The following is a 27,500-nucleotide window of genomic DNA, read 5'->3' as shown; positions in this document are numbered from 1 at the left end:
GTTGAAAAAAAAAGATCACACATTATTGAATAAACAAAATAAGACATTCATTAAGTGTATAATCATCAGTAAGTGTTTACATTCTTTGACTGGGGGGGGGGGGGGTTCTTGTTTCACAGTATGTGGGTTGGTGGGCTCCAGATGACCACATTAATGATGATGTTAATGAAGACAGTCTCACATTTTTAAAGCCTCTGTAGAGCGACTGGAGCTCCTTCCTGCTGAACTGAGTCTGAGACTGGAGCTCCTCCAGACCCTCCGGCTGGTGTCTCACCACATACAGCTCCAACCCTCCATCACTGCTGTCTGAGAGAGAGAGAGAGAGAGAGAGAGAGAGAGAGAGGCAGGGAAGGGATGCAGAATCCAGGAGAAACCAGTGGGGAATCAAGCAGGGATGGAGGGATGAAGTGATAGAGGGATGTGGTTATGAAATATTGCACAGGAAATGCTGTAGATGAAGGGTTTTATATAAAAAGGATTGGAGGTGTCTGCCAGGACGTAGAGATAGAGGTTCTAGATAAGTTGCTTTTTTCAGGACTGTATGCAAAGGTGTTCTTAGAAATGTCCTCACCATCTACAGCCCAAACAGACCAGAGCAGGGGGGATGGAGGAAGAAGACACAGGTAAAACAGAGAGAGAGAGAAAGAGAGAGAGAGAAACATTAGGTAAAGAGTAAGAGAGAATACATTTCAACACAGTGAAATAAACAACAAACTGTTTCCATGACACCATGAGCGTATTCATGTGGAACACACAGGGGTCCGACTTAGATTTAGAGAGCAGGAGTTTAGAGAGAGGTTCTGAAACACAGTTGTAAGGAGTCAGTCTGCCAGTAGGGGGCCTAGGCGGTGTGCTGGGAGAGCAGGCATCGCCAGCTCTCAGAACTACAACTCCCAGAATCCTCAGTGCTGACTGAGCACACCTGATTGGCTCTCACCCACACGGTGACCGCATGGTGCTCTAACAACTAAATTAAATAAAAAAAAGAATTTTTAAAAGTTTTTAAAAATGCAAAGAAGAGAAATGAGAACAAAAAGCAAAACAAGAAAAGAGCTGATTTGTCCAAGTTTTCTGTTTTCCCTCAACGTCTCACATCTCACGTGAAGCACCTCAAACAAACAAACAAACAAACAAACAAAAGTCACTTGAAACACCGGCCCCATCCCATAACAACAGCAAACTGAAACCCTCCAGAGAACCTGGGGAGAACTTGAGGAGGACCCCAGAGGATCTTAAGAAACCTGAGAGGAACCTCAGGATAAAATGAGAACAATGTGAGCATCAGGAACCTCAAAGGAACCGAAATAAACCTATAGAACCGGTTGTGTTCTTACCATCCAGAGAGAGAGGCTCCCACAGTCCGAACTGTTTCAGAATCATGAAGAAGAGGAGGATGACCACAGCCACAGCCAGCAGCTCCATCACCTGCATCCTGCATCTGTACAGCACTCATATCAGTCCCCATCAATACACCCTCAGTAATGATCAATACGGCACATAATCAATAATATAACACAGCTATTAATCAATACACCCTCAGTAATGATCAATACGGCACATAATCAATAATATAACACAGCTATTAATCAATACACCCTCAGTAATGATCAATACGGCACATAATCAATTATATAACACAGTTATTAATCAATACACCCTCAGTAATGATCAATACGGCACATAATCAATTATATAACACAGCTATTAATCAATACACCCTCAGTAATGATCAATACGGCACATAATCAATAATATAACACAGCTATTAATCAATACACCCTCAGTAATGATCAATACGGCACATAATCAATAATATAACACAGCTATTAATCAATACATCTCAGTAATGATCAATACGGCACATAATTAATAATATAACACAGCTATTAATCAATACACCTCAGTAATGATCAATACGGCACATAATCAACAATATAACACAGCTATCTCTAATAATCAATACACCAGTGTATTATAAATAACACCTCAGCGCTCGGACCAGAGCAAAGGAGTAAAGGGGAGCTTTCTGAGAACATCTCCGGTGTAAACTGGGTTCTCACAAACCCAGAGTCTTCAATCTGGGTTAAAAGTCGGGTCAGGGTTGGGTTAGGGTCAGGTTTTGAGTCGAGGGTCAGGTTCAGGTTCTGAGTCGGGGTTGGGTTAGAGTCGAGGGTCGGGGTTGGGTTAGGGTCAGGTTTTGAGTCAGGGTTGGGTTAGAGTCGAGGGTTGGGTTAGAGTCGAGGGTTGGGGTCAGGTTCGGAGTCAGGGTTGGGTTAGAGTCGAGGGTCGGGTTGGGTTAGGGTCAGGTTTTGAGTCGAGGGTCAGGTTCAGGTTCTGAGTCGGGGTTGGGTTAGAGTTGAGGGTCGGGGTTGGGTTAGGGTCAGGTTTTGAGTCAGGGTTGGGTTAGAGTCGAGGGTTGGGGTCAGGTTCGGAGTCAGGGTTGGGTTAGAGTCGAGGGTCGGGTTGGGTTAGGGTCAGGTTTTGAGTCGAGGTTAGGTTAGAGTCAAGGGTTAGGGTGAGGTTCGGAGTCGGGGTTGGGTCAGAGTCAAGGGTCAGGTTCGGGTTCTGAGTCGGGGTTGGGTTAGAGTCGAGGTTCAGGGTTGGGTTAGGGTCAGGTTTTGAGTCAGGGTTGGGTTACAGTCAAGGGTTGGGGTCAGGTTCGGGTTCGGAGTCGGGGTTGGGTTAGAGTCGAGGTTCAGGGTTGGGTTAGGGTCAGGTTTTGAGTCAGGGTTGGGTTACAGTCGAGGGTTAGAGTCAAGGGTTAGGGTCAGGTTCGAAGTCGGGGTTGGGTCAGAGTCGAGGATCAGGGTCAGGTTTGGAGTCGGGGTTGGGTCAGAGTCAAGGGTCAGGTTCGGGTTCTGAGTCGGGGTTGGGTTAGAGTCGAGGTTCAGGGTTGGGTTTGAGTCAGGGTTGGGTTACAGTCGAGGGTTGGGGTCAGGTTCGGGTTCGGAGTCGGGGTCGGGTTAGAGTCGAGGGTCGGGGTCAAGTTTGGGTTCTGAGTCGGGGTTGGGTTAGAGTCGAGGATTGGGGTCAGGGTCAGGTTTGGGTTCTGAGTCGGGGTTGGGTTAGAGTCAAGGGTCAGTTTTGGAGTCGGGGTTGGGTTAGAGTCGAGTTTGGGTTAGAGTCGTGGGTCAGGGTTGGGTTAGGGTCAGGTTCTGAGTCGGGGTTGGGTTAGAGTCGAGGGTTGGGGTCATGTTTGGGTTCGGAGTCGGGGTTGGGTTAGAGTCGAGGGTCAGTGTCAGGGTCAGGTTCGGGTTCAGAGTTGGGGTTAGGTTAGATTCAAGGGTCGTCACAAAAGCTCCTAACTCACTCATCCAGCTCCAGCTCCTCACTCACTCATCCAGCTCCAGCTCCTCACTCACTCATCCAGCTCCAGCTCCTCACTCACTCATACAGCTCCAGCTCCTCACTCACTCATACAGCTCCAGCTCCTCACTCACTCATCCAGCTCCAGCTCCTCACTCACTCATACAGCTCCAGCTCCTCACTCACTCATACAGCTCCAGCTCCCCACTCACTCATCCAGCTCCAGCTCCCCACTCACTCATCCGGCTCCAGCTCCTCACTCACTCATCCGGCTCCGGCTCCTCACTCACTCATCCGGCTCCGGCTCCTCACTCACTCATCCGGCTCCAGCTCCTCACTCACTCATCCGGCTCCAGCTCCAGCTCCTCACTCAGTCATCCGGCTCCGGCTCCTCACTCTCTCATTCAGCTTGAATTAAATCTCTGAACTTTCTAAAAAACTTTGTTTAGTTTCCGTCCTGAACTCAGTCTCATGTCTGTTTCACTGCAGCTCCAGGACTGTCCACTCCCTGCTTCCTCTGACCACACCTCTCTCTCTCTCGCTCTCTCTCTCTACCCCCCCCCCCCTCTCTCTCTCTCGCCCCACTACCACTTTCTCCCTCTACCCTTCCACTCCCCCACCCCATCACCACTCTCTCTCTCTCTACCACCCCACCCCACTTTCTCTCTCTCTCTCTCTCAGTACTGTAGACTCTTGGGTTGTAAACACATATCGACTGACAGAGTCCCATTCCCCAACAGAGACGTCATCAGAGTGAGAGGAGACACCGACTTCAACCCTGTGATCAGTAAATAACCCTTCAGACACCCAACACTCAGACACCCACCCCTCAGACACCTACCCCTCAGACACCCACCACTCAGACACCCACCCTTCAGACACCCACCGCTCAGACACCCACCCCTCAGACATCACCCCTCAGACACCCACCACTCAGACACCACCCCTCAGACACCCACCACTCAGACACCCACCACTCAGACACCCACCCTTCAGACACCCACCGCTCAGACACCCACCCCTCAGACATCACCCCTGACACACCCACCCCTCAGACACCCACCCCTCAGACATCACCCCTCAGACACCCACCCCTCAGACACCCACCCCTGACACACCCACCCCTCAGACACCTACCACTCAGACATCACCCCTCAGACACCCACCCCTCAGACACCCACCCCTGACACACCCACCCCTCAGACACCTACCCCTCAGACATCACCCCTCAGACACCCATCACTCAGACACCCACCCCTCAGACACCACCCCTCAGACACCACCCCTCAGACACCCACCCCTTAGACATTACCCACCCCTCAGACATCACCCCTCAGACACCCACCCCTCAGACATCACCCCTGACACACCCACCCCTCAGACATCACCCCTGACACACCCACCCCTCAGACACCTACCCCTCAGACATCACCCAGCCCTCAGACACCTATCCCTCAGACACCTATCCCTCAGACACCCACCACTCAGACATCCACCCCTCAGACATCACCCCTCAGACACCCACCCCTCAGACATCACCCACCCCTCAGACACCCACCCCTCAGACACCCACCCCTCAGACATCACCCACCCCTCAGACACCCACCCCTCAGACACCTACCCCTCAGACACCCACCCCTCAGACATCACCCACCCCTCAGACACCCACCCCTCAGACAAATACCCCTCAGACATCACCCACCCCACAGATATCACTCGCTCATACACCCACCCCTCAGACATCACCCACCCATCAGACATCACCCCCTTAGACACCCACCCGTCAGATATCACCCACCCCTCAATTATCACCCCCTCAGCCATCCCCTCTCATATCACCCCCTCATTTATCAACCCTCCAGATATCACCCCCTGGGTATCCCTCCCATCGGCCGTCTGTTTGATGTCTCCCACCCACCAGCCCCCGGGTGAAAGAGACGAGGGGACAGAGCCACCGCTCTAAAGACGTCCTGAGGTCCCTTTGAGTCTGAAACACTCCTCCCTCTTTCTCACTGATGACTGATGAACAGAGGGTCGGGGCTCGGGGCTCGGGGCTCGGGGCCTCTCTCTGGACGCTGTGTTCTTAACCAAGGACCTGGGCGATCAATACCCGGAGCTGAGGTGCGGTTTGTTTTAAGAGAACACCGAGCCGGACCTCAGCTGACCCTCTGAGTGTGTGGGTCTAGAAGCTGCTGACCCACCAAAGTGTGTGTGATCTGCTCATCAATCAGGAAACTCTAAAGTTAATGTAGTTAATAATTCAGCGCTGATTTCTGCTCCGTTAGCACAGCACCTTCTCAGAGGAGGGGTCACGCCCCCAGGAGCCGGAACCAGATCTACAGTCCAGCCTCGAATGGGCCGACCCAGCTACAGTCCAGAACCAGGGCTCAGACACAGACTGACCTGGCTACAGTCCAGAACCAGGGCTCATACACAGAACAACCCGGCTACAGTCCAGAACCAGGGCTCAGTGCGTCCGGCTCAGACACAGACACAGACCGACCCGGCTAGAGTCCAGAACCAGGGCTCATACACAGAACAAACTGGCTACAGTCCAGAACCAAGGCTCAGAGCGTCCGGCTAAGACACAGACCGACCCAGCTACAGTCCAGAACCAGGGCTCATACACAGAACAACCCGGCTACAGTCCAGAATCAGGGCTCAGTGCGTCCGGCTCAAACACAGACACAGACAGACCCGGCTACAGTCCAGAACCAGGGCTCAGAAACAGACCAACCCAGCTACAGTCCAGAACCAGGGCTCAGAGCTTCCGGCTCAGACACAGACACAAACCGACCCGGATACAATCCAGAACCAGGGCTCAGAGCGTCCGGCTCAGACACAGACACAGACCGACCCAGCTACAGTCCAGAACCTGGGCTCACAGCGTCCGGCTCAGACACAGACACAGCCTGACCCGCCTACAGTCCAGTTCAAGGGGTAAACATGTAAAATGCAAAACCAAAAATTTTATACAACATTAAACTAATAACTATAAAGGGGAGAAGAAAAGAAAGCAATGAATAAATAATAAATAAATGAGTGTATGAATGTGTGAGTGAATGAATATATGAGTGTATGAATGTGTGAGTGAATTAATGTAAGAATGTGTGTGAGTGAATGAATGTGAGAATGTGTGTGAATGAATGAATGTATGAGTGAATGAATGTTTGAGTGTATGAATGTGTGATGAATGAATGTATGAGTGTATGCATGTGTGACTATATGAGTGTATGAATGTGTGAGTGAATGAATGTGTGTGTGAATTAATGTGTGAATGAATGAATGTATGAGCGTATGCATGTGTGTGAGTGAATGAATGTATGAGTGTATGAATATGTGTGTGAATGAATGTGAGTGTATGAATGTGTGAGTGTATGAATATGTGAATGAATGAATGTATGAGTGTATGCATGTGTGTGAGTGAATGAATGTGTGAGTGTACGAATATGTGATTGAATGAATGTTTGAGTGTATGCATGTGTGTGAGTGAATGAATGTATGGGTGTATGAATGTGTGAGTGAATGAATGAGTGAGTGTGTGTGTATGAAAATGTGAGTGAATGAATGTATGAGTGTATGAATGTTTGAGTGTATGCATGTGTGAGTGAATGAATGTATGGGTGTATGAATGTGTGAGTGAATGAATGAGTGAGTGTGTATGAATATGTGAGTGAATGGATGTATGAGTGTATGAATGTGTGAGTGAATGAATGTATGAGTGTATGAATGTGTGTGAGTGAATGAATGTATGTATGTGTGAGTGTATGAGTGTGTGTGAATGTATAGGGGAAAAAAGTGTATTAAACATGAGACGCTCTGGAGTAGCTACACATGAGCTTTATCTCACCATGCTCAATGCCATCAGTCCACCAGAGGGGTGACACCCCCCTTTACACACACACACACAGACACGTGTGAGAGTGTGTGTACCTGGTTCCTGGGGTGAGGTGTTACTGATGATCCATTTCACCAAACATCTCTTCATCAAACTCTTTCTGCAGAACTTTGGCTTCTGCCATTTTTCCTCCTTCATCTGGGGGGCGCTGTTCCCATCCACTCTCTGATCATCAGACTAGAGAGCAAGAGACAGAGCAAGCACACAATCAGTAGTGTACAACCAATGTATGCTAGTGTATAACAGATACCCATAATGCATTTCACTGTTGGGAAAAAACACAAACAAAGTTGTGTCCATAATTGTTCACTACCCTCCTGAACTCACAGTGCACTACGTAGTGAGTAATGTAGGGAATAGGAGCCATTTTGGACACAGCCTCTGTGTGTGTCTCTCCTGGGGCAGTGGCACATGTTGTATAGTTACTTCTGCGCCATAAACGCAGCAGTTTCCAATTAATCCCCCACACACTCTAAATCTAAACTTCCCATAAACACAACCCCCTCACAACTTTAATGAATTCACCCCCACCGCCCCATCCCCCGAGGAGTGTTACCTGCATGTGTCCACCGTCCCGCGCTGCGCTGCTCTCCGAATCTCACACGTTTGTTCTGTAGTGTGTACAGTAACCTGCTACACACACTGCTCAAAACCCTTCACGCACCTCCATTTCTGTCTGCATCCTTCAGATTACCTACTACACAGTGCACACTCATCTGCGCACTCAGGACTGACGAGCTGCATGAGAGCTCTGCACACGCTCAGATCTGACTTCCTTTACGTTCCAACATCAAACACAGCACTCACTCTTATTTTAGTAACAACTTCCTAAAAATAGCCTCCTGTGGAGTGTGTGGAGCTGATGGTGGTGTGTGTGGTGTACGAGAGCGGTTGTGCGTGCAGATGGACGTAGGTGTTGGTGTGTAACAAGATACACATCCCTCCCCACACCCAGATCACTGTCAATCACTTTAATTTTCTACCCACTGAGGTGTATTCAGGAGGCACCCCACCACTAAAACTTAAGCAGCACCTTTAATTACCTTTGGTATTTCTGCCCGTGTTCTCCGTGTCCGCATGGGTTTCCTCCCACAGTCCAAAAACACACGTTGGTAGGTTGATTGGCGACTCAGAAAGTGAGCGTAGGTGAGTGAATGTGTTGCCCTGTGAAGGACTGGCGCCCCCTCCAGGGTGTATTCCCGCCTTGCGCCCAATGATTCCAGGTAGGCTCTGGACCCACCGCGACCCTAAACTGGATAAGGGTTAGATAATGAATTTCTGCCCGTGAGCTCCCCCTAGCTTCAAAATACATTTCATTTTTACAGCACTGTCCTGAAATGAGATTCCCTACCCTCCTTCAAGCTTCATAGCAGTTTGTGCAGTAGCTCTATTCTCTATTATTTAAGGTGGAAGTGCTGGTAAAGCTCAAGGTGCAGTGTGTTGTTTACTTTTATTGAGTTCTCGGTGCTGCTCCTGTTAAAGATGAAATAAAGACGTCTCCACAGAAGTTCTCTATTACAAAATGTTTATTAGAGGGGAACCGGAGTCCAATTAGCATATTTACACACAATTATCTACATATGACTGAGTGGAATAAACAGTGCTCTGGGGCAGAATGGAATAATGAAAAAGAGGAAAAACTGAAACAGAGACACATCCCTGCAGCAAAAAGCTCATTAATATTCAGACACTGCCTCGTTCCAGAGGCTCGACCATGGTTCAAACAGTCAGTCGTTTCTCTCTCGAAGTGAAGAGTAAAACCTCTGTAAAATTCTCCAGAAGCTCGGCTCCGGAGGTTTCTGAAGCTCAGAGAAGGACTGGAGCTCTTTCAGTGTCCCCTGCGGCGGCGGCTTCAGGACGACTCCTCGTCGATCTTCGGGGCCAGGTAATATTTAATGTGACCCATGTCTGCGATTTTATACTCCACCACTACAGGGAACAGACAGCAGTGTCAGGATCCAGATCAAACAACAACCTTAGGCTCCAGTCCACCTTAAACAGGGCAGTGGTTTCAGTCTGCACAGGTCTGAACACCACTAATATTTAAGGTGGACTGGCTTAATAAATCTTTCAAAGATTTGTGGAACTATGGAAAGCCAGAAAGAACATTTTTTTACTTGAATTTATGGGTCTGCTTTTTAAATCGGAATATTTCACCACCTCAAACTGAAGTTTATCAAAAACCATACAATGACTCAGATAAATGCTTTAACACTAATGAATATTTAAATGTTTACCCAGAGGAATGTCTGCGGACATGCTGAGCGTCACCGTCTTGGAGAGGGGCGTGGCCTTCGTGAAGAAGTTGAGGTAATTCAGAGCAAAGATCAGCTGCACAGGTTCGTTCATCTCAATCGTCACCTGAGAACACAACCGTCCCATCACCACGTTAACAACATGTCGTCAAACTGAACTTCTCCGTGGTATAAACAGTGTTATTAACCCTTTAATGGGCCATTAAATATTTAACCTGTGAGTATATTTATCTTCTAGGCTTCACACGTCTGAGTCACTACATCACAGGGAGATTTTGGCCCCAACTGGTGGCCGCTATCAGACATTACACCTCAAACTACACCCATCTGACTGTAGCTGGTTAGACAGCTCTTACATATTTAAGGAATATTCCAGCTCAGAGAAAGGTGACTTTAACAAAAGTATGAGGCTCTCACCGCTTCGTCCTCCTTGTCCACGTTGCTGGTCTGAGACAGTTTGATGTTCCCCGTCCCCAGTTCTCCGCTGGCTGAGAATTTAACCCCGTCTTTGGCGCAGGAGATCATCACTGCGTCTCCGATCTGAGACAGATCTCGACAAATTCTAGCGAATTCTCCGGACGGCATCTTCACCACGCAGCTGTACTCCTGCTCCTGAGCACGAGGAGAAACAGCGTAAACAGCCCTCTCCTCACAGAACAGCAGCCTCCATCAGCCACTTCATTACACTAAAGGACACCACCAGGCTGACGTCCTCTGCCTAAAGGGTGCACTCACTGACCCCATCTCAGTTCAGCCATGTGTTCTTTACCATAACACTTTAAAAAAAGAGCCAATCTTAGATTCACCTGTGCGTCCTCTCCGTGAACTCTGGCTGTAAGACGGCTGCTGACCTAGCACTCGTTAATGATGATTAAAACTTACTGGAATTCCAAGCTGCTCCACGTCCAAGTCCATCAACTTCATCTCGTAATCTGAGACCTTCTCCTGATCTGGACACAGAAGGCCGTGTTAGCACAAGAGTCTTGTTCCATCTCCAACCACTTGTAAATATTTAAGGACGAGAGCCCTGGTCATTCTCAAAAGCTGCTGTTGAAAATTAAGAATATTCAGATGAACTGTAAACCTGAACTCACTGAGAGTCTCGAAGACCAGAGCCAGGGAGTCAGCGTTGTCCTCCGCTCTCAGAGTGATGATGTCCTCGTTCCCGGCACACTTCAGGATCTTAGACATGCTGGAGAAAATAAACAACCCTTAAACGTCAGACACTGATCTGTCAGATACAACAAGAGCATTAGCAAGTAGCTTTAGCTAAAGACATGATTTACATCAAAGTTCTATTTTTATTTTAAATAACTGCAAATTTAAACTCGCAGAAAACTCCTTTAGTTTTTTAGTATTGCTTCATTCTCAATCATAAAGTGTCACAGGAGATTTGTGGCAGTGTCTGAACTTTCTTTAAACCTGTTTTCAAACTTCACCTGTAAAAATGACTCAAAGAAACTGACCCAAAAAAGAAATTGTTTAATGCACAGTAAGAAATTAGGACAAAACACAATATTTTTTAAAAATAAATAAAGAATCCAGTAAATCCATATAACCTTTATTGTAGTGATTGGAGAATGTTTGTAACAGTAAATACAGTTTCTTGAAATTCCCACAGAGATCAAGTGTTATCTTTTATTAAAGAGGAACAGTGTAGATCACGATGTAAATAGAGCATTATTAATAAACAAAACACTGCTTACATCATGTGTTTGTGATTATTGTAGTACACCGTTAAATACATTGTTTTATCACAGTAACCACATTCTCCCACTTTTAGGAAACAGATCTGAAAAAGGTGTTTTAAACCGCGTTAAAGCTGCAAATCCTTAATTAAACGATGAATAACGGTAAAGTTCAAAGGCTTGGTTCTGCCGCGGGCTTCTGCTTTTCCCGCCAAAGCGCGCCTTACGCGGGAAAGTGACGTCACGACCGTCCCGAATTAACGAATCCCCTTAAAGATTCTTTTGTACTCGTTTTCCACGTTTTACGGATATGTATTAGCTTATAAAACTAGTCATGTCAATTATATATATATATATAAAGACTCTAAATAAATTCACACACGCATCGCGAGGCTCAGAGTGGCGCGAAATGGAGGCGCGGGCAAGTTCCAACATGTCCGGGCAAAATAAAATGAACAATAAAAACTTTATAGAATAAAAGTATCTCTAAAAAACAAACACCACAAAATTTAAAGTCGAACGTTAAAGTAAAGAATTGGATTAAACAGCCTTTAGACGGACATTTTCAAAACCAAAGTATTAAAGTCAAACACTAATGAGAATAAAGGCGCGTTAAACATGTTCATATTCACCCTCAAACGGCAGACTGTTTAAATCGAAATAAACACTGATGTATTTATTATAACACTTTAATGCAGTTAACTTTTCAGCTCTTACAACTAAGCCCTGGTATTAAACGGAAACGGAATAAAACGTTAAAACCAGTTAATGGTTAATGAGTCCACCGTTGATACAGGAATACACAGATAAATCTCTGCCTCAGAATATTAGGTGCTATATGAAATGCAAATTCTGTGTCTCACATTTCCACCTTAAATAACACAGAACTCGCTTTCTGGCGCCAGAATCAGGCCGGCGTTCACAGCATTGTTTTAAGGTGGAACAGAAAACGTCAACCCACGTTGCAGCAGTTAATGTGGATCATACTGACAATACAATACAACACTCTGCTGAAGCATTTAAGGTGGAAATGAAGAATGGAAGAAGCCAGTGAGCAGAAAGGCCGTAGTTTGCGGTGGACCTGTCTGAAGGAAACCCGTATTAACGGGCACAATGAGTCGATTTCCCGCCCGCTCCCTCTACACTTCCAAGCCGAACCGAGGGGCTCGAATGGCTGTTACCTGCTGAGGTTGACACCCATGGCCAGGTTTCTGTCGCAGCGGTAGGAGTCGAAGCCGTCGCTGCGGAGCGTGAGCTGCACCAGGGAGACGTGTGAGGAGTCCATGCTCTGGAGCGAGATCCCGGAGGAGCTGACGTCCCAGCAGGCCTCGGTGATCAGGTCCTTCAGTGCCTCCAGCACCTTCTTCAGGATGGAGCCCTGCACCAGGCGCGCCTCGAACATCCTGCCGCCGTCAGGTGGAGTCGGAGTTACTGAGAAAGAAGCGTGGGCTGCGGGAGCGCTGAGGTGGAGGAGTGATCAGAGAGTGACCGGTCTGCGATCAGACTTATCAACGACACTTATCTCCACCGCGCGCCTCTACAAACTGCAGTCTGCGCGCGCTTTCCACTCACTTTTAATACAATGTCCACCACGTAACTTCCGCTCCAGTGCCAAACCACGCCCCCTCCTGCAGACCCACCCCGCGCCCAGAGGGCGGCGCTGTTCCCACAGTACACACAGGAACACGATCAGTCAAGTGTACTTTATACAGCACTTTTCACAAAAGAAAGTCTTTACAACGCAGCTTTACAGAGAGCCGGGTCCAGCCAATACAATAAAACCAGCATTCAAATACCCCAGTACCGGCATGAAGAAATACACAAGGGAAAACACGTAGAAATAAATACAGAATTAAATTAGCACTTTTTTCAAAACCAAAACATATTTCTTGACACTCTTTCAGTATTTATGTGAATATTTTTATTTATTAACTATTATATTTATGTCAATTTTTGTCCTTGATGAACAGTGATTGCGCAGGATGCTGTAATTCCCACGTAGAAATTCACTTTAAAATTCAACAGATATTTCTCTGGACCAGGGCACAGACACAGGGGGCTGCAGGGGAAATCCAGCCAAAGAAAAAAAGGTGGAGGGCTATTCAAAGTGTCCATAGTCAGTGTATGGTGCTGTGTCCCGGGTGTGTTCATGTTTGTCAGTGATGACCTGTGCTGGAGTAAACCTTTAAACTGCAAATTAAGTTATTTAATATTTTATATCATCACTGGGCGCAAGGCGGGAATACACACTGGAGGGGGCGCCAGTCCTTTACAGGGCAACACAGACACACACACATTCACACCTACAGACACTTTTGAGTCACCAATCCACCTACCAACATGTGTTTTTGGACTGGGGAGGAAACCGGAGCACCCGGAGGAAACCCACGCAGACACAGGGAGAACACACCACACTCCTCACAGACAGTCACCCGGAGGAAACCCACGCAGACACAGGGAGAACACACCACACTCCTCACAGACAGTCACCCGGAGGAAACCCACACAGACACAGAGAGAACACACCACACTCCTCACAGACAGTCACCCGGAGGAAACCCACACAGACACAGGGAGAACACACCACACTCCTCACAGACAGTCACCCGGAGGAAACCCACGCAGACACAGGGAGAACACACCACACTCCTCACAGACAGTCACCCGGAGGAAACCCACGCAGACACAGGGAGAACACACCACACTCCTCACAGACAGTCACCCGGAGGAAACCCACGCAGACACAGGGAGAACACACCACACTCCTCACAGACAGTCACCCGGAGGAAACCCACGCAGACACAGGGAGAACACACCACACTCCTCACAGACAGTCACCCGGAGGAAACCCACGCAGACACAGGGAGAACACACCACACTCCTCACAGACAGTCACCCGGAGGAAACCCACACAGACACAGAGAGAACACACCACACTCCTCACAGACAGTCACCCGGAGGAAACCCACACAGACACAGGGAGAACACAATACACTCCTCACAGACAGTCACCCGGAGGAAACCCACGCAGACACAGAGAGAACACACCACACTCCTCACAGACAGTCACTCGGAGGAAACCCACACAGACACAGGGAGAACACACCACACTTCTCACAGACAGTCACCCGGAGGAAACCCACGCAGACACAGGGAGAACATGTCACGCCCCTATTAGTTGAGCTGCATTGGCTACCCTTAGCTGCTCGCATCAAATTCAAATCACTAATGATGGCCTTCAGAGTATTCACTGGTTCTGCTCCCATCTCCCTCAATAGACTCTTAAAACCATACGTTAGCGCCCGCCCTCTCCGTTCCTCAAAGGAGCGCCAACTAACACGACCAACCCCCCGTACAGGTCAGTCGAGGCTATTCTCATCTCTGGTACCACGCTGGTGGAACGAGCTTCCAAGCACTATCAGAGCAACAGAAACCCTCTCTTCATTCAAGAAGCATTGAAAACCCAGCTCTACCGAGAGTATCTTTTGCACTGAATGTCTTTCTTTAATGCACTTATTACTTCCTGGCATATTGCACTTAATGTAAGGTATTTTGTATAATTTGTGCTGTAGTTCGAATGTTAGATCCTCTTTTGTAAGTCGCTTTGGATAAAAGCGTCTGCCAAATGCATAAATGTAAATGTAAAGGACACACCACACTCCTCACAGACAGTCACCCGGAGGAAACCCACACAGACACAGAGAGAACACACCACACTCCTCACAGACAGTCACCCGGAGGAAACCCACACAGACACAGAGAGAACACACCACACTCCTCACAGACAGTCACCCGGAGGAAACCCACACAGACACAGAGAGAACACACCACGCTCCTCACAGACAGTCACCCGGAGGAAACCCACACAGACACAGAGAGAACACACCACACTCCTCACAGACAGTCACCCGGAGGAAACCCACGCAGACACAGGGAGAACACACCACACTCCTCATAGACAGTCACCCGGAACGGGAATCGAACCCACAACCTCCTGGCCCCTGGAGCTGTGTGACTGCGACACTAACCTGCTGCACCACCATGCCGCCCTAATACTAGTATTAATAACAATAATTAACATTATTTAGCTCTTACTAATAAGCAGTTCCGCTGGGGTTTGCTGTTAGAAATCTCGAGCAAGTCGAGCTCCGATGAGAGGCCCTCACTGCGTCACACCCTTCTGGAACATTGCGGATCACATGACTGGGTTAAAGTTGCGGTAGACAGTTTTCTTACATTCTCAAATGCATTATAGGCCTGAGAAAACCTGTTTAAAAACCACACCCTGCACCAGAGTGGCCTGTTTTGTTGTTGTTTGCCTACTTGACCAGTAGAGGTCACCTTGATAAATCCACTTCTAGCTTAGTCAAGTATGTGATGATACAGACAGTCCCTCTGGTGAAACTACTCCCCCAACGACAGTCAGAGTTTACACTGTAAAAACAACACAGTAAATAATTATAATATGTTATTTCTTTCTGTTTTCTCTGTCTTTCAGATGCGCTGGGTTCTCAGTGGTGTTTTGGTGGAACTCTCGCTGCCACGACTGACTGGTGCAGTTCCCCGAGCCCCGTGCCCTTCGGGTGCTGTGGTGGCTTATTTACTTGAATGCGCCTCTTCTGGAATCGACGCCGGAACCAGCAGCGGCAGGTCTACGGGCGCCAGCCAGAAGGAAGGAGATGGAGATGCAGAGGAAGAGGGAGCAGAGGGAGGGGCCAGTGAGGGGAGGCGATGCTGGACAGACTTCAGACACTGGACACACAGGTCCAGCGCACTGACACGGCGAGGACAGGACACGAGGGACAGAGACACGAGTCCAGAAAGGTAGGACGTGATCTAATTCATCCTCCGCAGTCAGGAAGAACCAGGACCTCACTTTAGGAATCAGTAAAGGACGTCCACTAACGTCCAGAGGCCCTCAGCGCCCTGTGGCGGATTATTCCAGCTGGAGCACAGCTGGAGGAACTTTAGCAGCACCAAGTTCTCAGAAGTCAGTGTGCAGATGTTCTCAGTCTAAAATAGAAGGTGAGACCCTGCCGATGTTAGAGCGCAGTACGCAGCCAGGTTCCTCACAGGTGAAGAACAGAGGAGGGTTCTCTGAGAGGCTCAGACAGAAAGTAGCTGGGTTTTGTGAATAAACTGAGCCCCAGAACAACTCTGTTTCACTTCAGCTTTTAGTGACATTCCAGCTTTTCCACCTTTTTGTCATTTTGGATGTTTTTGCAAATTTTGGCTCTTTTCCGCTCAGGTTTTTATTTGGATTTCTCAAAACACACAAAATCTCAGTGAATGGAAAACCTTCTAAAGGCAGAGTGTGTGTTACTGAGACACAAGGCACTGAAGGGTTAATATACAGCCACTGTGCAAAGCTCTGAGGAACCCAGGACTATTTTTCTCGGATTCTGTCTCTGTCGTCCCTCTCTGTCTCGTCTGTGTGTGCTGGGACCCTCCTCGCTCATGTTCAGCAGGTAATGACTGTGTCCTCTTTCAGCTCCTGTTCCTGGACCTGAGTGACGCGAGGAGACCGCTCTTGGTTCTGTTCTGGTGTCGATGCGAGGAGGACGGGTTCCTCTTCTGAGTCTCTGTTCCTCTCAAGGCTTCTTCCTCTTGCTCCGAGGGAGGTTTTCCTTGCTGCTGTGTCCTGAGCGGCGCTCACTAGGGGCTCGGACCCGGAGTTCTGTAAAACTGCTTTGTCACCAGCTGAAGAATGAGACTTCAGAATAAAACTGAACTGATTGTGTTGTGTGAAGTCAGTTTGTGTAAAAACAGAGATGGGGATTAGAGACAGTGTCTTCTCCTTCATTCCTCTCTGAAACCCATTACATTTACATTAGTCAGTGGTTCCCAAACTTCTGCAGGTACATAACTATAAAGTAATTATAATTAAACACGTTCTGTAACTGAGATTTAGGTTAAAATTAGTAAATAACAAGAGGGTGCCAGCTCTTCACATTAATCTTCACGGCCACAAGGCGGCACTGTTTCTTTCAGAGCCAGAGTTCAGCCTTAAACTACACTGCAACCAGAAAGAGAGGGGAGGACAGGGTGGAGGAAAGAGAGGGGAGGAGAGAGAGGGGAGGACAGGGCAGAGGAGAGAGAGGGGAGGACAGGGTGGAGGAGAGAGAGGGGACGACATGGTGGAGGAGAGAGAGGGGAGGACATGGTGGAGGAGAGAGAGGGGAGGACAGGGTGGAGGAGAGAGAGGGGAGGACATGGTGGAGGAGAGAGAGGGGAGGACAGGGTGGAGGAGAGAGAGAGGGGAGGACATGGTGGAGGAAAGAGAGGGGAGGAGAGAGAGGGGAGGACAGGGCAGAGGAGAGAGAGGGGAGGACAGGGTGGAGGAGAGAGAGAGGGGAGGACATGGTGGAGGAAAGAGAGGGGAGGAGAGAGAGGGGAGGACAGGGCAGAGGAGAGAGAGGGGAGGACAGGGTGGAGGAGAGAGAGGGGAGGACATTGTGGAGGAGAGAGAGGGGAGGACAGGGTGGAGGAGAGAGGGGAGGACATGGTGAAGGAGAGAGAGGGGAGGACAGGGTGGAGGTGAGAGGGGAGGACATGGTGAAGGAGAGAGAGGGGAGGACAGGGTGGAGGTGAGAGAGGGGAGGACAGGGTGGAGGAGAGAGAGGGGAGGACATGGTGGAGGAGAGAGAGGGAGGACATGGGGGAGGAGAGAGAGGGAGGACATGGGGGAGGAGAGAGAGGGGAGGACATGGTGGAGGTGAGAGAGGGGAGGACAAGGTGGAGGAGAGAGAGGGGAGGACATGGTGGAGGAGAGAGAGGGAGGACATGGGGAGGAGAGAGAGGGGAGGACATGGTGGAGGAGAGAGAGGGAAGGACATGGTGGAGGAGAGAGAGGGAGGACATGGTGGAGGAAAGAGAGGGGAGGACATGGTGGAGGAGAGAGAGGGAGGACATGGTGGAGGAGAGAGAGGGGAGGAGAGAGAGGGAGGACAGGGTGGAGGAGAGAGAGAGGGGAGGACAGGGTGGAGGAGAGAGAGGGAGGACATGGTGGAGGAGAGAGAGGGGAGGAGAGGGAGGGAGGACAGGGTGGAGGAGAGAGAGAGGTGAGGACAGGGTGGAGGAGAGAGTGGGGAGGACAGGGTGGAGGAGAGAGTGGGGAGGACAGGGTGGACACGAGAGAAGGAGGACATGGTGGAGGAGAGAGAGGGGAGGAGAGAGGGGGGACATGGTGGAGGAGAGAGAGGGGAGGACATGGTGGAGGAGAGAGAGGGGAGGACAGGGAGGAGGAGAGAGAGGGGAGGACATGGTGGAGGAGAGAGAGAGGAGGACATGGTGGAGGAGAGAGAGGGGAGGACAGGGTGGAGGAGAGAGGGAAGAGAGAGAGGGGGGACATGGTGGAGGAGAGAGAGGAGGACAGGGAGGAGGAGAGAGAGAAGAGAGTGAGAGGGGGGACATGGAGGAGAGAGAGGAGGACAGGGAGGAGGAGAGAGGGGAGAACAGGGTGGAGGAAAGAGAGGGGAGGACAGGGTGGAGGAGAGAGAGGGGAGGACAGGGAGTAGGAGAGAGAGGGGAGGACAGGGAGTAGGAGAGAGAGGGGAGGACAGGGTGGAGGAGAGAGGGGAGGACAGGGAGTAGGAGAGAGAGGGGAGGACAGGGTGGAGGAGGGTGAGGGGAGGACAGGGAGTAGGAGAGAGAGGGGAGGACATGGTGGAGGAGAGAGAGGGGAGGACATGGTGGAGGAGAGAGAGGGGAGGAGACAGGGGGGACATGGTGGAGGAGAGAGGGGGGAGGACATGGTGGAGGAGAGAGAGGGGAGGACAGGGTGGAGGAGAGAGAGGGGAGGACATGGTGGAGGAGAGAGAGGGGAGGACAGGGTAGAGGAGAGAGAAGGAGGAGGAGAGAGAGGGGAGGACATGGTGGAGGTGAGAGAGGGGAGGACAGGGTGGAGGAAAGAGAGGGGAGGAGAGAGAGGGGAGGACAGGGCAGAGGAGAGAGAGGGGAGGACAGGGTGGAGGAGAGAGAGGGGACGACATGGTGGAGGAGAGAGAGGGGAGGACATGGTGGAGGAGAGAGAGGGGAGGACAGGGTGGAGGAGAGAGAGGGGAGGACATGGTGGAGGAGAGAGAGGGGAGGACAGGGTGGAGGAGAGAGAGAGGGGAGGACATGGTGGAGGAAAGAGAGGGGAGGACAGGGCAGAGGAGAGAGAGGGGAGGACAGGGTGGAGGAGAGAGAGAGGGGAGGACATGGTGGAGGAAAGAGAGGGGAGGAGAGAGAGGGGAGGACAGGGCAGAGGAGAGAGAGGGGAGGACAGGGTGGAGGAGAGAGAGGGGAGGACATTGTGGAGGAGAGAGAGGGGAGGACAGGGTGGAGGAGAGAGGGGAGGACATGGTGAAGGAGAGAGAGGGGAGGACAGGGTGGAGGTGAGAGGGGAGGACATGGTGAAGGAGAGAGAGGGGAGGACAGGGTGGAGGTGAGAGAGGGGAGGACAGGGTGGAGGAGAGAGAGGGGAGGACATGGTGGAGGAGAGAGAGGGAGGACATGGGGGAGGAGAGAGAGGGAGGACATGGGGGAGGAGAGAGAGGGGAGGACATGGTGGAGGTGAGAGAGGGGAGGACAGGGTGGAGGAGAGAGAGGGGAGGACATGGTGGAGGAGAGAGAGGGAGGACATGGGGGAGGAGAGAGAGGGGAGGACATGGTGGAGGAGAGAGAGGGAAGGACATGGTGGAGGAGAGAGAGGGAGGACATGGTGGAGGAAAGAGAGGGGAGGACATGGTGGAGGAGAGAGAGGGAGGACATGGTGGAGGAGAGAGAGGGGAGGAGAGAGAGGGAGGACAGGGTGGAGGAGAGAGAGAGGGGAGGACAGGGTGGAGGAGAGAGAGGGAGGACATGGTGGAGGAGAGAGAGGGGAGGAGAGGGAGGGAGGACAGGGTGGAGGAGAGAGAGAGGTGAGGACAGGGTGGAGGAGAGAGAGGGGAGGACATGGTGGAGGAGAGAGAGGGGAGGACATGGTGGAGGAGAGAGAGGGGAGGAGACAGGGGGGACATGGTGGAGGAGAGAGGGGGGAGGACATGGTGGAGGAGAGAGAGGGGAGGACAGGGTGGAGGAGAGAGAGGGGAGGACATGGTGGAGGAGAGAGAGGGGAGGACAGGGTAGAGGAGAGAGAAGGAGGAGGAGAGAGAGGGGAGGACATGGTGGAGGTGAGAGAGGGGAGGACAGGGTGGAGGAAAGAGAGGGGAGGAGAGAGAGGGGAGGACAGGGCAGAGGAGAGAGAGGGGAGGACAGGGTGGAGGAGAGAGAGGGGACGACATGGTGGAGGAGAGAGAGGGGAGGACATGGTGGAGGAGAGAGAGGGGAGGACAGGGTGGAGGAGAGAGAGGGGAGGACATGGTGGAGGAGAGAGAGGGGAGGACAGGGTGGAGGAGAGAGAGAGGGGAGGACATGGTGGAGGAAAGAGAGGGGAGGACAGGGCAGAGGAGAGAGAGGGGAGGACAGGGTGGAGGAGAGAGAGAGGGGAGGACATGGTGGAGGAAAGAGAGGGGAGGAGAGAGAGGGGAGGACAGGGCAGAGGAGAGAGAGGGGAGGACAGGGTGGAGGAGAGAGAGGGGAGGACATTGTGGAGGAGAGAGAGGGGAGGACAGGGTGGAGGAGAGAGGGGAGGACATGGTGAAGGAGAGAGAGGGGAGGACAGGGTGGAGGTGAGAGGGGAGGACATGGTGAAGGAGAGAGAGGGGAGGACAGGGTGGAGGTGAGAGAGGGGAGGACAGGGTGGAGGAGAGAGAGGGGAGGACATGGTGGAGGAGAGAGAGGGAGGACATGGGGGAGGAGAGAGAGGGAGGACATGGGGGAGGAGAGAGAGGGGAGGACATGGTGGAGGTGAGAGAGGGGAGGACAGGGTGGAGGAGAGAGAGGGGAGGACATGGTGGAGGAGAGAGAGGGAGGACATGGGGGAGGAGAGAGAGGGGAGGACATGGTGGAGGAGAGAGAGGGAAGGACATGGTGGAGGAGAGAGAGGGAGGACATGGTGGAGGAAAGAGAGGGGAGGACATGGTGGAGGAGAGAGAGGGAGGACATGGTGGAGGAGAGAGAGGGGAGGAGAGAGAGGGAGGACAGGGTGGAGGAGAGAGAGAGGGGAGGACAGGGTGGAGGAGAGAGAGGGAGGACATGGTGGAGGAGAGAGAGGGGAGGAGAGGGAGGGAGGACAGGGTGGAGGAGAGAGAGAGGTGAGGACAGGGTGGAGGAGAGAGTGGGGAGGACAGGGTGGAGGAGAGAGTGGGGAGGACAGGGTGGACGCGAGAGAAGGAGGACATGGTGGAGGAGAGAGAGGGGAGGAGAGAGGGGGGACATGGTGGAGGAGAGAGAGGGGAGGACATGGTGGAGGAGAGAGAGGGGAGGACAGGGAGGAGGAGAGAGAGGGGAGGACATGGTGGAGGAGAGAGAGAGGAGGACATGGTGGAGGAGAGAGAGGGGAGGACAGGGTGGAGGAGAGAGGGAAGAGAGAGAGGGGGGACATGGTGGAGGAGAGAGAGGAGGACAGGGAGGAGGAGAGAGAGAAGAGAGTGAGAGGGGGGACATGGAGGAGAGAGAGGAGGACAGGGAGGAGGAGAGAGGGGAGAACAGGGTGGAGGAAAGAGAGGGGAGGACAGGGTGGAGGAGAGAGAGGGGAGGACAGGGAGTAGGAGAGAGAGGGGAGGACAGGGAGTAGGAGAGAGAGGGGAGGACAGGGTGGAGGAGAGAGGGGAGGACAGGGAGTAGGAGAGAGAGGGGAGGACAGGGTGGAGGAGGGTGAGGGGAGGACAGGGAGTAGGAGAGAGAGGGGAGTACATGGTGGAGGAGAGAGAGGGGAGGACATGGTGGAGGAGAGAGAGGGGAGGAGAGAGGGGGGACATGGTGGAGGAGAGAGAGGGGAGGACATGGTGGAGGAGAGAGAGGGGAGGACAGGGTGGAGGAGAGAGAGGGGAGGACATGGTGGAGGAGAGAGAGGGGAGGACAGGGTAGAGGAGAGAGAGGGAGGAGGAGAGAGAGGGGAGGACATGGTGGAGGTGAGAGAGGGGAGGACAGGGTGGAGGAAAGAGAGGGGAGGAGAGAGAGGGGAGGACAGGGTGGAGGAGAGTGAGGGGAGGACAGGGTGGAGGAGAGAGAGAGGGGAGGACATGGTGGAGGAGAGAGAGGGGAGGACATGGTGGAGGAGAGAGAGGGGAGGACAGGGTGGAGGAGAGAGAGGGGAGGACATGGTGGAGGAGAGAGAGGGGAGGACAGGGTAGAGGAGAGAGAGGGAGGAGGAGAGAGAGGGGAGGACATGGTGGAGGAGAGAGAGGGGAGGACAGGGTGGAGGAGAGAGAGGGGAGGACATGGTGGAGGTGAGAGAGGGGAGGACAGGGTGGAGGAGAGAGAGGGGAGGACAGGGAGTAGGAGAGAGAGGGGAGGACAGGGTGGAGGAGAGTGAGGGGAGGACAGGGTGGAGGAGAGAGAGAGGAGGACAGGGTGGAGGAGAGAGAGGGAAGAGAGAGAGGGGAGGACAGAGGGAGAGAGAGAGAAGGACATGGTGGAGGGGTGCAGTGTTGGCCGAGGCTCAGACCCGGAGTCAGACCCTTTAACCTCGAGCTGGAATTTCCCGGAGAGCGGAGCGAGGGAGCGGATGATGTAATTCCAGTTTCTCTGTGGAGAGACAGAGAGAAAAAAGTGTCTCGACTCAGACACAAACATTTGGAAACAACTGGAGGAAAAGCCCTGTGTTCCAGTCTGATCCAGTTTATTGTGTTTTCACCTGGAGGAGTCCTTCAGTCCATTGCTGTCTTAAGTTCACAGTGTGTACAGAGTGCAGACGCCGTCTCTACAGGACAACATCAGATAAAGTGGGGAGCACTGGAGCAGCTGCATATGAACCTTACATCACCATCTCCAGCCATGTGCCCTGTTCACTACAGAGTGCACTATACTGGGGTTTCCGCCATTGTCTGAATACATAGTGTACATAATCAATCCCACAATGCACAGCAAACAGTAGTGTACAGAACATGTAACAATTGTAAAAACCCGAATGAGGTCGTATTCATCTAGTGCATTATATAGTGAGTGATATGGGTCCACATTTACATAAAGGAACAGAGGAGTGATGGGGTTCCTCTGGTGTGTGGAACAGTGGAACTGTGTTCTGTGATGGGGTTCCTCTGGTGTGTGGAACAGTGGAACTGTGTTCTCTGGAGTGATGGGGTTCCTCTGGTGTGTGGAACAGTGGAACTGTGTTCTCTGGAGCGATGGGGTTCCTCTGGTGTGTGGAACAGTGGAACTGTGTTCTCTGGAGCGATGGGGTTCCTCTGGTGTGTGGAACAGTGGAACTGTGTTCTCTGGAGCGATGGGGTTCCTCTGGTGTGTGGAACAGTGGAACTGTGTTCTCTGGAGTGATGGGGTTCCTCTGGTGTGTGGAACAGTGGAACTGTGTTCTCTGGAGTGATGGGGTTCCTCTGGTGTGTGGAACAGTGGAACTGTGTTCTCTGGAGCGATGGGGTTCCTCTGGTGTGTGGAACAGTGGAACTGTGTTCTCTGGGGAGAGTTGGAGTGGTGAGTTTGATCCAGAACTAATCCCCAACACCAGCCCCTGAGCCTCACTGATGAAGATGAGGCTGAACTCCATCAGATCCTCACAGCTATGTTCAAAGAGCGGAGTGTAGTGAGTAGAAGGGGTTTCCGTGTCTGGACTCGTCCACTGGGACAGAGAAAGAATGCAGTGAAGTGGAGTGAGACAATGAGCGACAGAGCGGAGGAAGAGAACAGAGGGACAATGACGCTGTTTCTGAAAATATCCGAAGATGAAAGAGGCAGTGGGGGGGGGGGGGGGGTCAGATATTTAACTCACCCACGGAACCACCCCCCCCAGCCCTCTCCCATATGTCCATAACTGCAGCCTCTGGCTTAAACCCCCTCCCCCACCAACCCCCCAAACACACACACACACACATACACACCTCCTCCATAATCACTGCCTGACTGTAATTACACCCTTCCTCATGTGTTTATTACAGAGCACAGGGTGGGACCACCCCACTCCCTCCCGCAGACACACACGCGCGCACACACACATGCACTTCGCACAATTACATACACTACATTACTGTGTGTCTGACGTCAATCCTGGGTGATGGTCTGTTTACACTGCACTGGTGCAGCTCCTTTTCAGCTGCTGCAACTGGCTCACTCACACTTTACACACTCTACACACGCTTTACACTCCACTCCACACATTTTACATACCAGTACACACCGCTGCACACACGTAACACACTGTTACACACACATTACACACCGCTAAAAAACACACTTTACACACCGCTACACACACTTTACACACCGTTACACACACTTTACACACCTCTAAACACACTTTACACACCACTAAACACTTTACACACCACTACACATTTTACACACTGCTAAACACACTTTACACACCGCTACACACACTTTACACACCGCTACACACACTTTACACACCGTTACACACACTTTACACACCTCTAAACACACTTTACACACCACTACACATTTTACACACTGCTAAACACACTTTACACACCACTACACACACTTTACACACCACTACACACACTTTACACACCGCTACACACACTTTACACACCACTACACACACTTTACACACCGCTACACACACTTTACATGCCGCTACACACTTTACTGAAACATTTGACACACTTTACACACCATTACACACACTTTACACACAGCTACACACAGTTTACACACACTACACACATTACACAAACACTTTACACACCACTACATACTTTGCACACTGCTACACACACTTTACACACTGCTACACACACTTTACACACTGCTTCACATTTTACACAAACACTTTACACACCACTAAACACTTTACACATCACTACACATTTTACACACCGTTACACACACTTAACACACCGTTACACACATTTTACACACCTCTAAACACACTTTACACAAACACTTTACACACCACTAAACACTTTACACACCACTACACACACTTTACACACCGCTACATGCACTTTACACACCGCTACACACACTTACTTAACATACCACTACACACACTTTACATACCGCTACACACTTTACTGAAACATTTGACACACTTTACACACCATTACACACACTTTACACACACTTTACACACAGCTATACACAGTTTACACACCGCTACACGCATTACACAAACACTTTACACACCACTACATACTTTGCACACTGCTACACACACTTTACACACTGCTACACACTTTACACAAACACTTTACACACCACTACACACTTTACACATCACTACACATTTTACACACTGTTACACACACTTTACACACTGCTACACACACTTCACACACAGCTACACACACTTTACACAAACATTTTACACACCACTACACACTTTATACACACACTTTACACAAACATTTTACACACCACGACACACTTTATACTCACACTTTACACACTCTACACACGCTTTACACTCCACTCCACACATTTTACATACCAGTACACACCGCTGCACACACGTAACACACTGTTACACACACATTACACACCGCTAAAAAACACACTTTACACACCGCTACACACACTTTACACACCGTTACACACACTTTACACACCTCTAAACACACTTTACACACCACTAAACACTTTACACACCACTACACATTTTACACACTGCTAAACACACTTTACACACCGCTACACACACTTTACACACCGCTACACACACTTTACACACCGTTACACACACTTTACACACCTCTAAACACACTTTACACACCACTACACATTTTACACACTGCTAAACACACTTTACACACCACTACACACACTTTACACACCGCTACACACACTTTACACACCACTACACACACTTTACACACCGCTACACACACTTTACATGCCGCTACACACTTTACTGAAACATTTGACACACTTTACACACCATTACACACACTTTACACACACTTTACACACAGCTATACACAGTTTACACACCGCTACACGCATTACACAAACACTTTACACACCACTACATACTTTGCACACTGCTACACACACTTTACACACTGCTACACACTTTACACAAACACTTTACACACCACTACACACTTTACACATCACTACACATTTTACACACTGTTACACACACTTTACACACTGCTACACACACTTCACACACAGCTACACACACTTTACACAAACATTTTACACACCACTACACACTTTATACACACACTTTACACAAACATTTTACACACCACGACACACTTTATACACACACTTTACACACCGCTCCTCACACTTTACACACCGCTACACCCACATTACACATTGCTCCTCACACTTTACACATCGCTCCTCACATTTTACACACCGCTTCTCACACTTTACACACCGCCCCTCACATTTTACCCACTGCTACACACACTTTACACACCGCTACACACATTTCACACATCGCTACATACATTTTACACACCGCTACACCCACATTACACATTGCTCCTCACACTTTACACACCGCTCCTCACACTTTACACACCGCTACACCCACATTACACATCGCTCCTCACATTTTACACACCGCTCCTCACACTTTACACACCGCTCCTCACACTTTACACACAGCTACACACATTTCACACATCGCTACATACATTTTACACACCGCTACACACACTTTACACATCACTCCACACATTTTACACACCGCTACACACAATTTACACACCACTACACACTTTACACACCACTACACACATTTCACACATTGCTACATGCATTTTACACATCTCTACACACACTTTACACACCGCTCCACACATTTCACACATCACTACATACATTTTACACATCGCTCCACACATTTTACACACCGCTACACACACTTTACACACCACTACACACTTTACACACCGGTAAAATCACTTTACACATCGCTCCTCCCACTTTACACACCGCTATATACACTTTACACATTGCTCCTCACATTTTACACACTGCTACACACACTTTACACATTGCTCCTCACATTTTACACACTGCTACACAAACTTTACACACCACTACACGCACTTTACACATTGCTCCACACATTTTACACACCGCTACACACACATTACACACCGTAACACACAAATTTCATTAAACGTTATACACAGTTCTCTTGTTCTAGGTTCTGTATGACCCCATGTTCTATTGTTTGGGTGCTATGTTCTGAGGCCGGGGACGCTGTCTTTAGGATGAGGGACAGTAGAAGACGTGGACATTTCAGAGGAGTTTTAACCTCCACTTCCCTTTCACTGAGGCCTTTTATGAGTTCAACTTTCCTCTTCTCCCCCCTCCTTTGCTCCTCCT

General features: G+C 50.3%; 2 protein-coding genes across 2 annotated transcripts in view; both read right to left on the bottom strand.

The window, feature by feature from the left end:
• The window catches only part of LOC136674835 (calsenilin-like), a 6,209-nt gene extending 4,778 nt beyond the window's left edge, over nt 1-1,431 (bottom strand). Inside the window, exons 1-2 of the mRNA XM_066651102.1 lie at nt 1,335-1,431; nt 182-306 (exon numbers count right to left, since the gene is read on the bottom strand). Of these exons, the coding sequence (XP_066507199.1) occupies nt 182-306; nt 1,335-1,431 (222 nt within the window). The remainder of the gene's footprint in view (nt 1-181; nt 307-1,334) is intronic.
• Nucleotides 1,432-8,712: 7,281 nt separating this feature from the next.
• On the bottom strand, nt 8,713-12,702 carry pcna (proliferating cell nuclear antigen). Its single transcript, XM_066650839.1, has 6 exons — nt 12,329-12,702; nt 10,554-10,651; nt 10,342-10,409; nt 9,877-10,071; nt 9,442-9,565; nt 8,713-9,133 (listed from the first exon to the last, which is right to left on the bottom strand). Exons 1-6 carry the CDS (start codon nt 12,547-12,549, stop codon nt 9,057-9,059), a joined length of 783 nt encoding a protein of 260 aa, XP_066506936.1. The 5' UTR covers nt 12,550-12,702; the 3' UTR covers nt 8,713-9,056.
• Between the last annotated feature and the right edge of the window lie 14,798 nt (nt 12,703-27,500).

This window comes from Hoplias malabaricus, chromosome 18 (assembly GCF_029633855.1).
Source record: "Hoplias malabaricus isolate fHopMal1 chromosome 18, fHopMal1.hap1, whole genome shotgun sequence".
Classification (NCBI taxonomy): Eukaryota; Metazoa; Chordata; class Actinopteri; order Characiformes; family Erythrinidae; genus Hoplias; species Hoplias malabaricus.
This window is presented reverse-complemented; position numbering and strand designations above follow the sequence as displayed.

What these genes read in the sequence shown, in the direction of transcription:
- pcna (XM_066650839.1), bottom strand. Translation starts at nt 12,549, where the DNA reads ATGTTCGAGGCGCGCCTGGTGCAGGGCTCCATCCTGAAGAAGGTGCTG. An exon ending in TGGAGCAGCTTGGAATTCCA is followed by an intron (nt 10,072 to 10,341) that starts GTAAGTTTTAAT and finishes CCTCGTGCTCAG; the next exon opens with GAGCAGGAGTACAGCTGCGT. An exon ending in GTCCGCAGACATTCCTCTGG is followed by an intron (nt 9,134 to 9,441) that starts GTAAACATTTAA and finishes TGTTCCCTGTAG; the next exon opens with TGGTGGAGTATAAAATCGCA.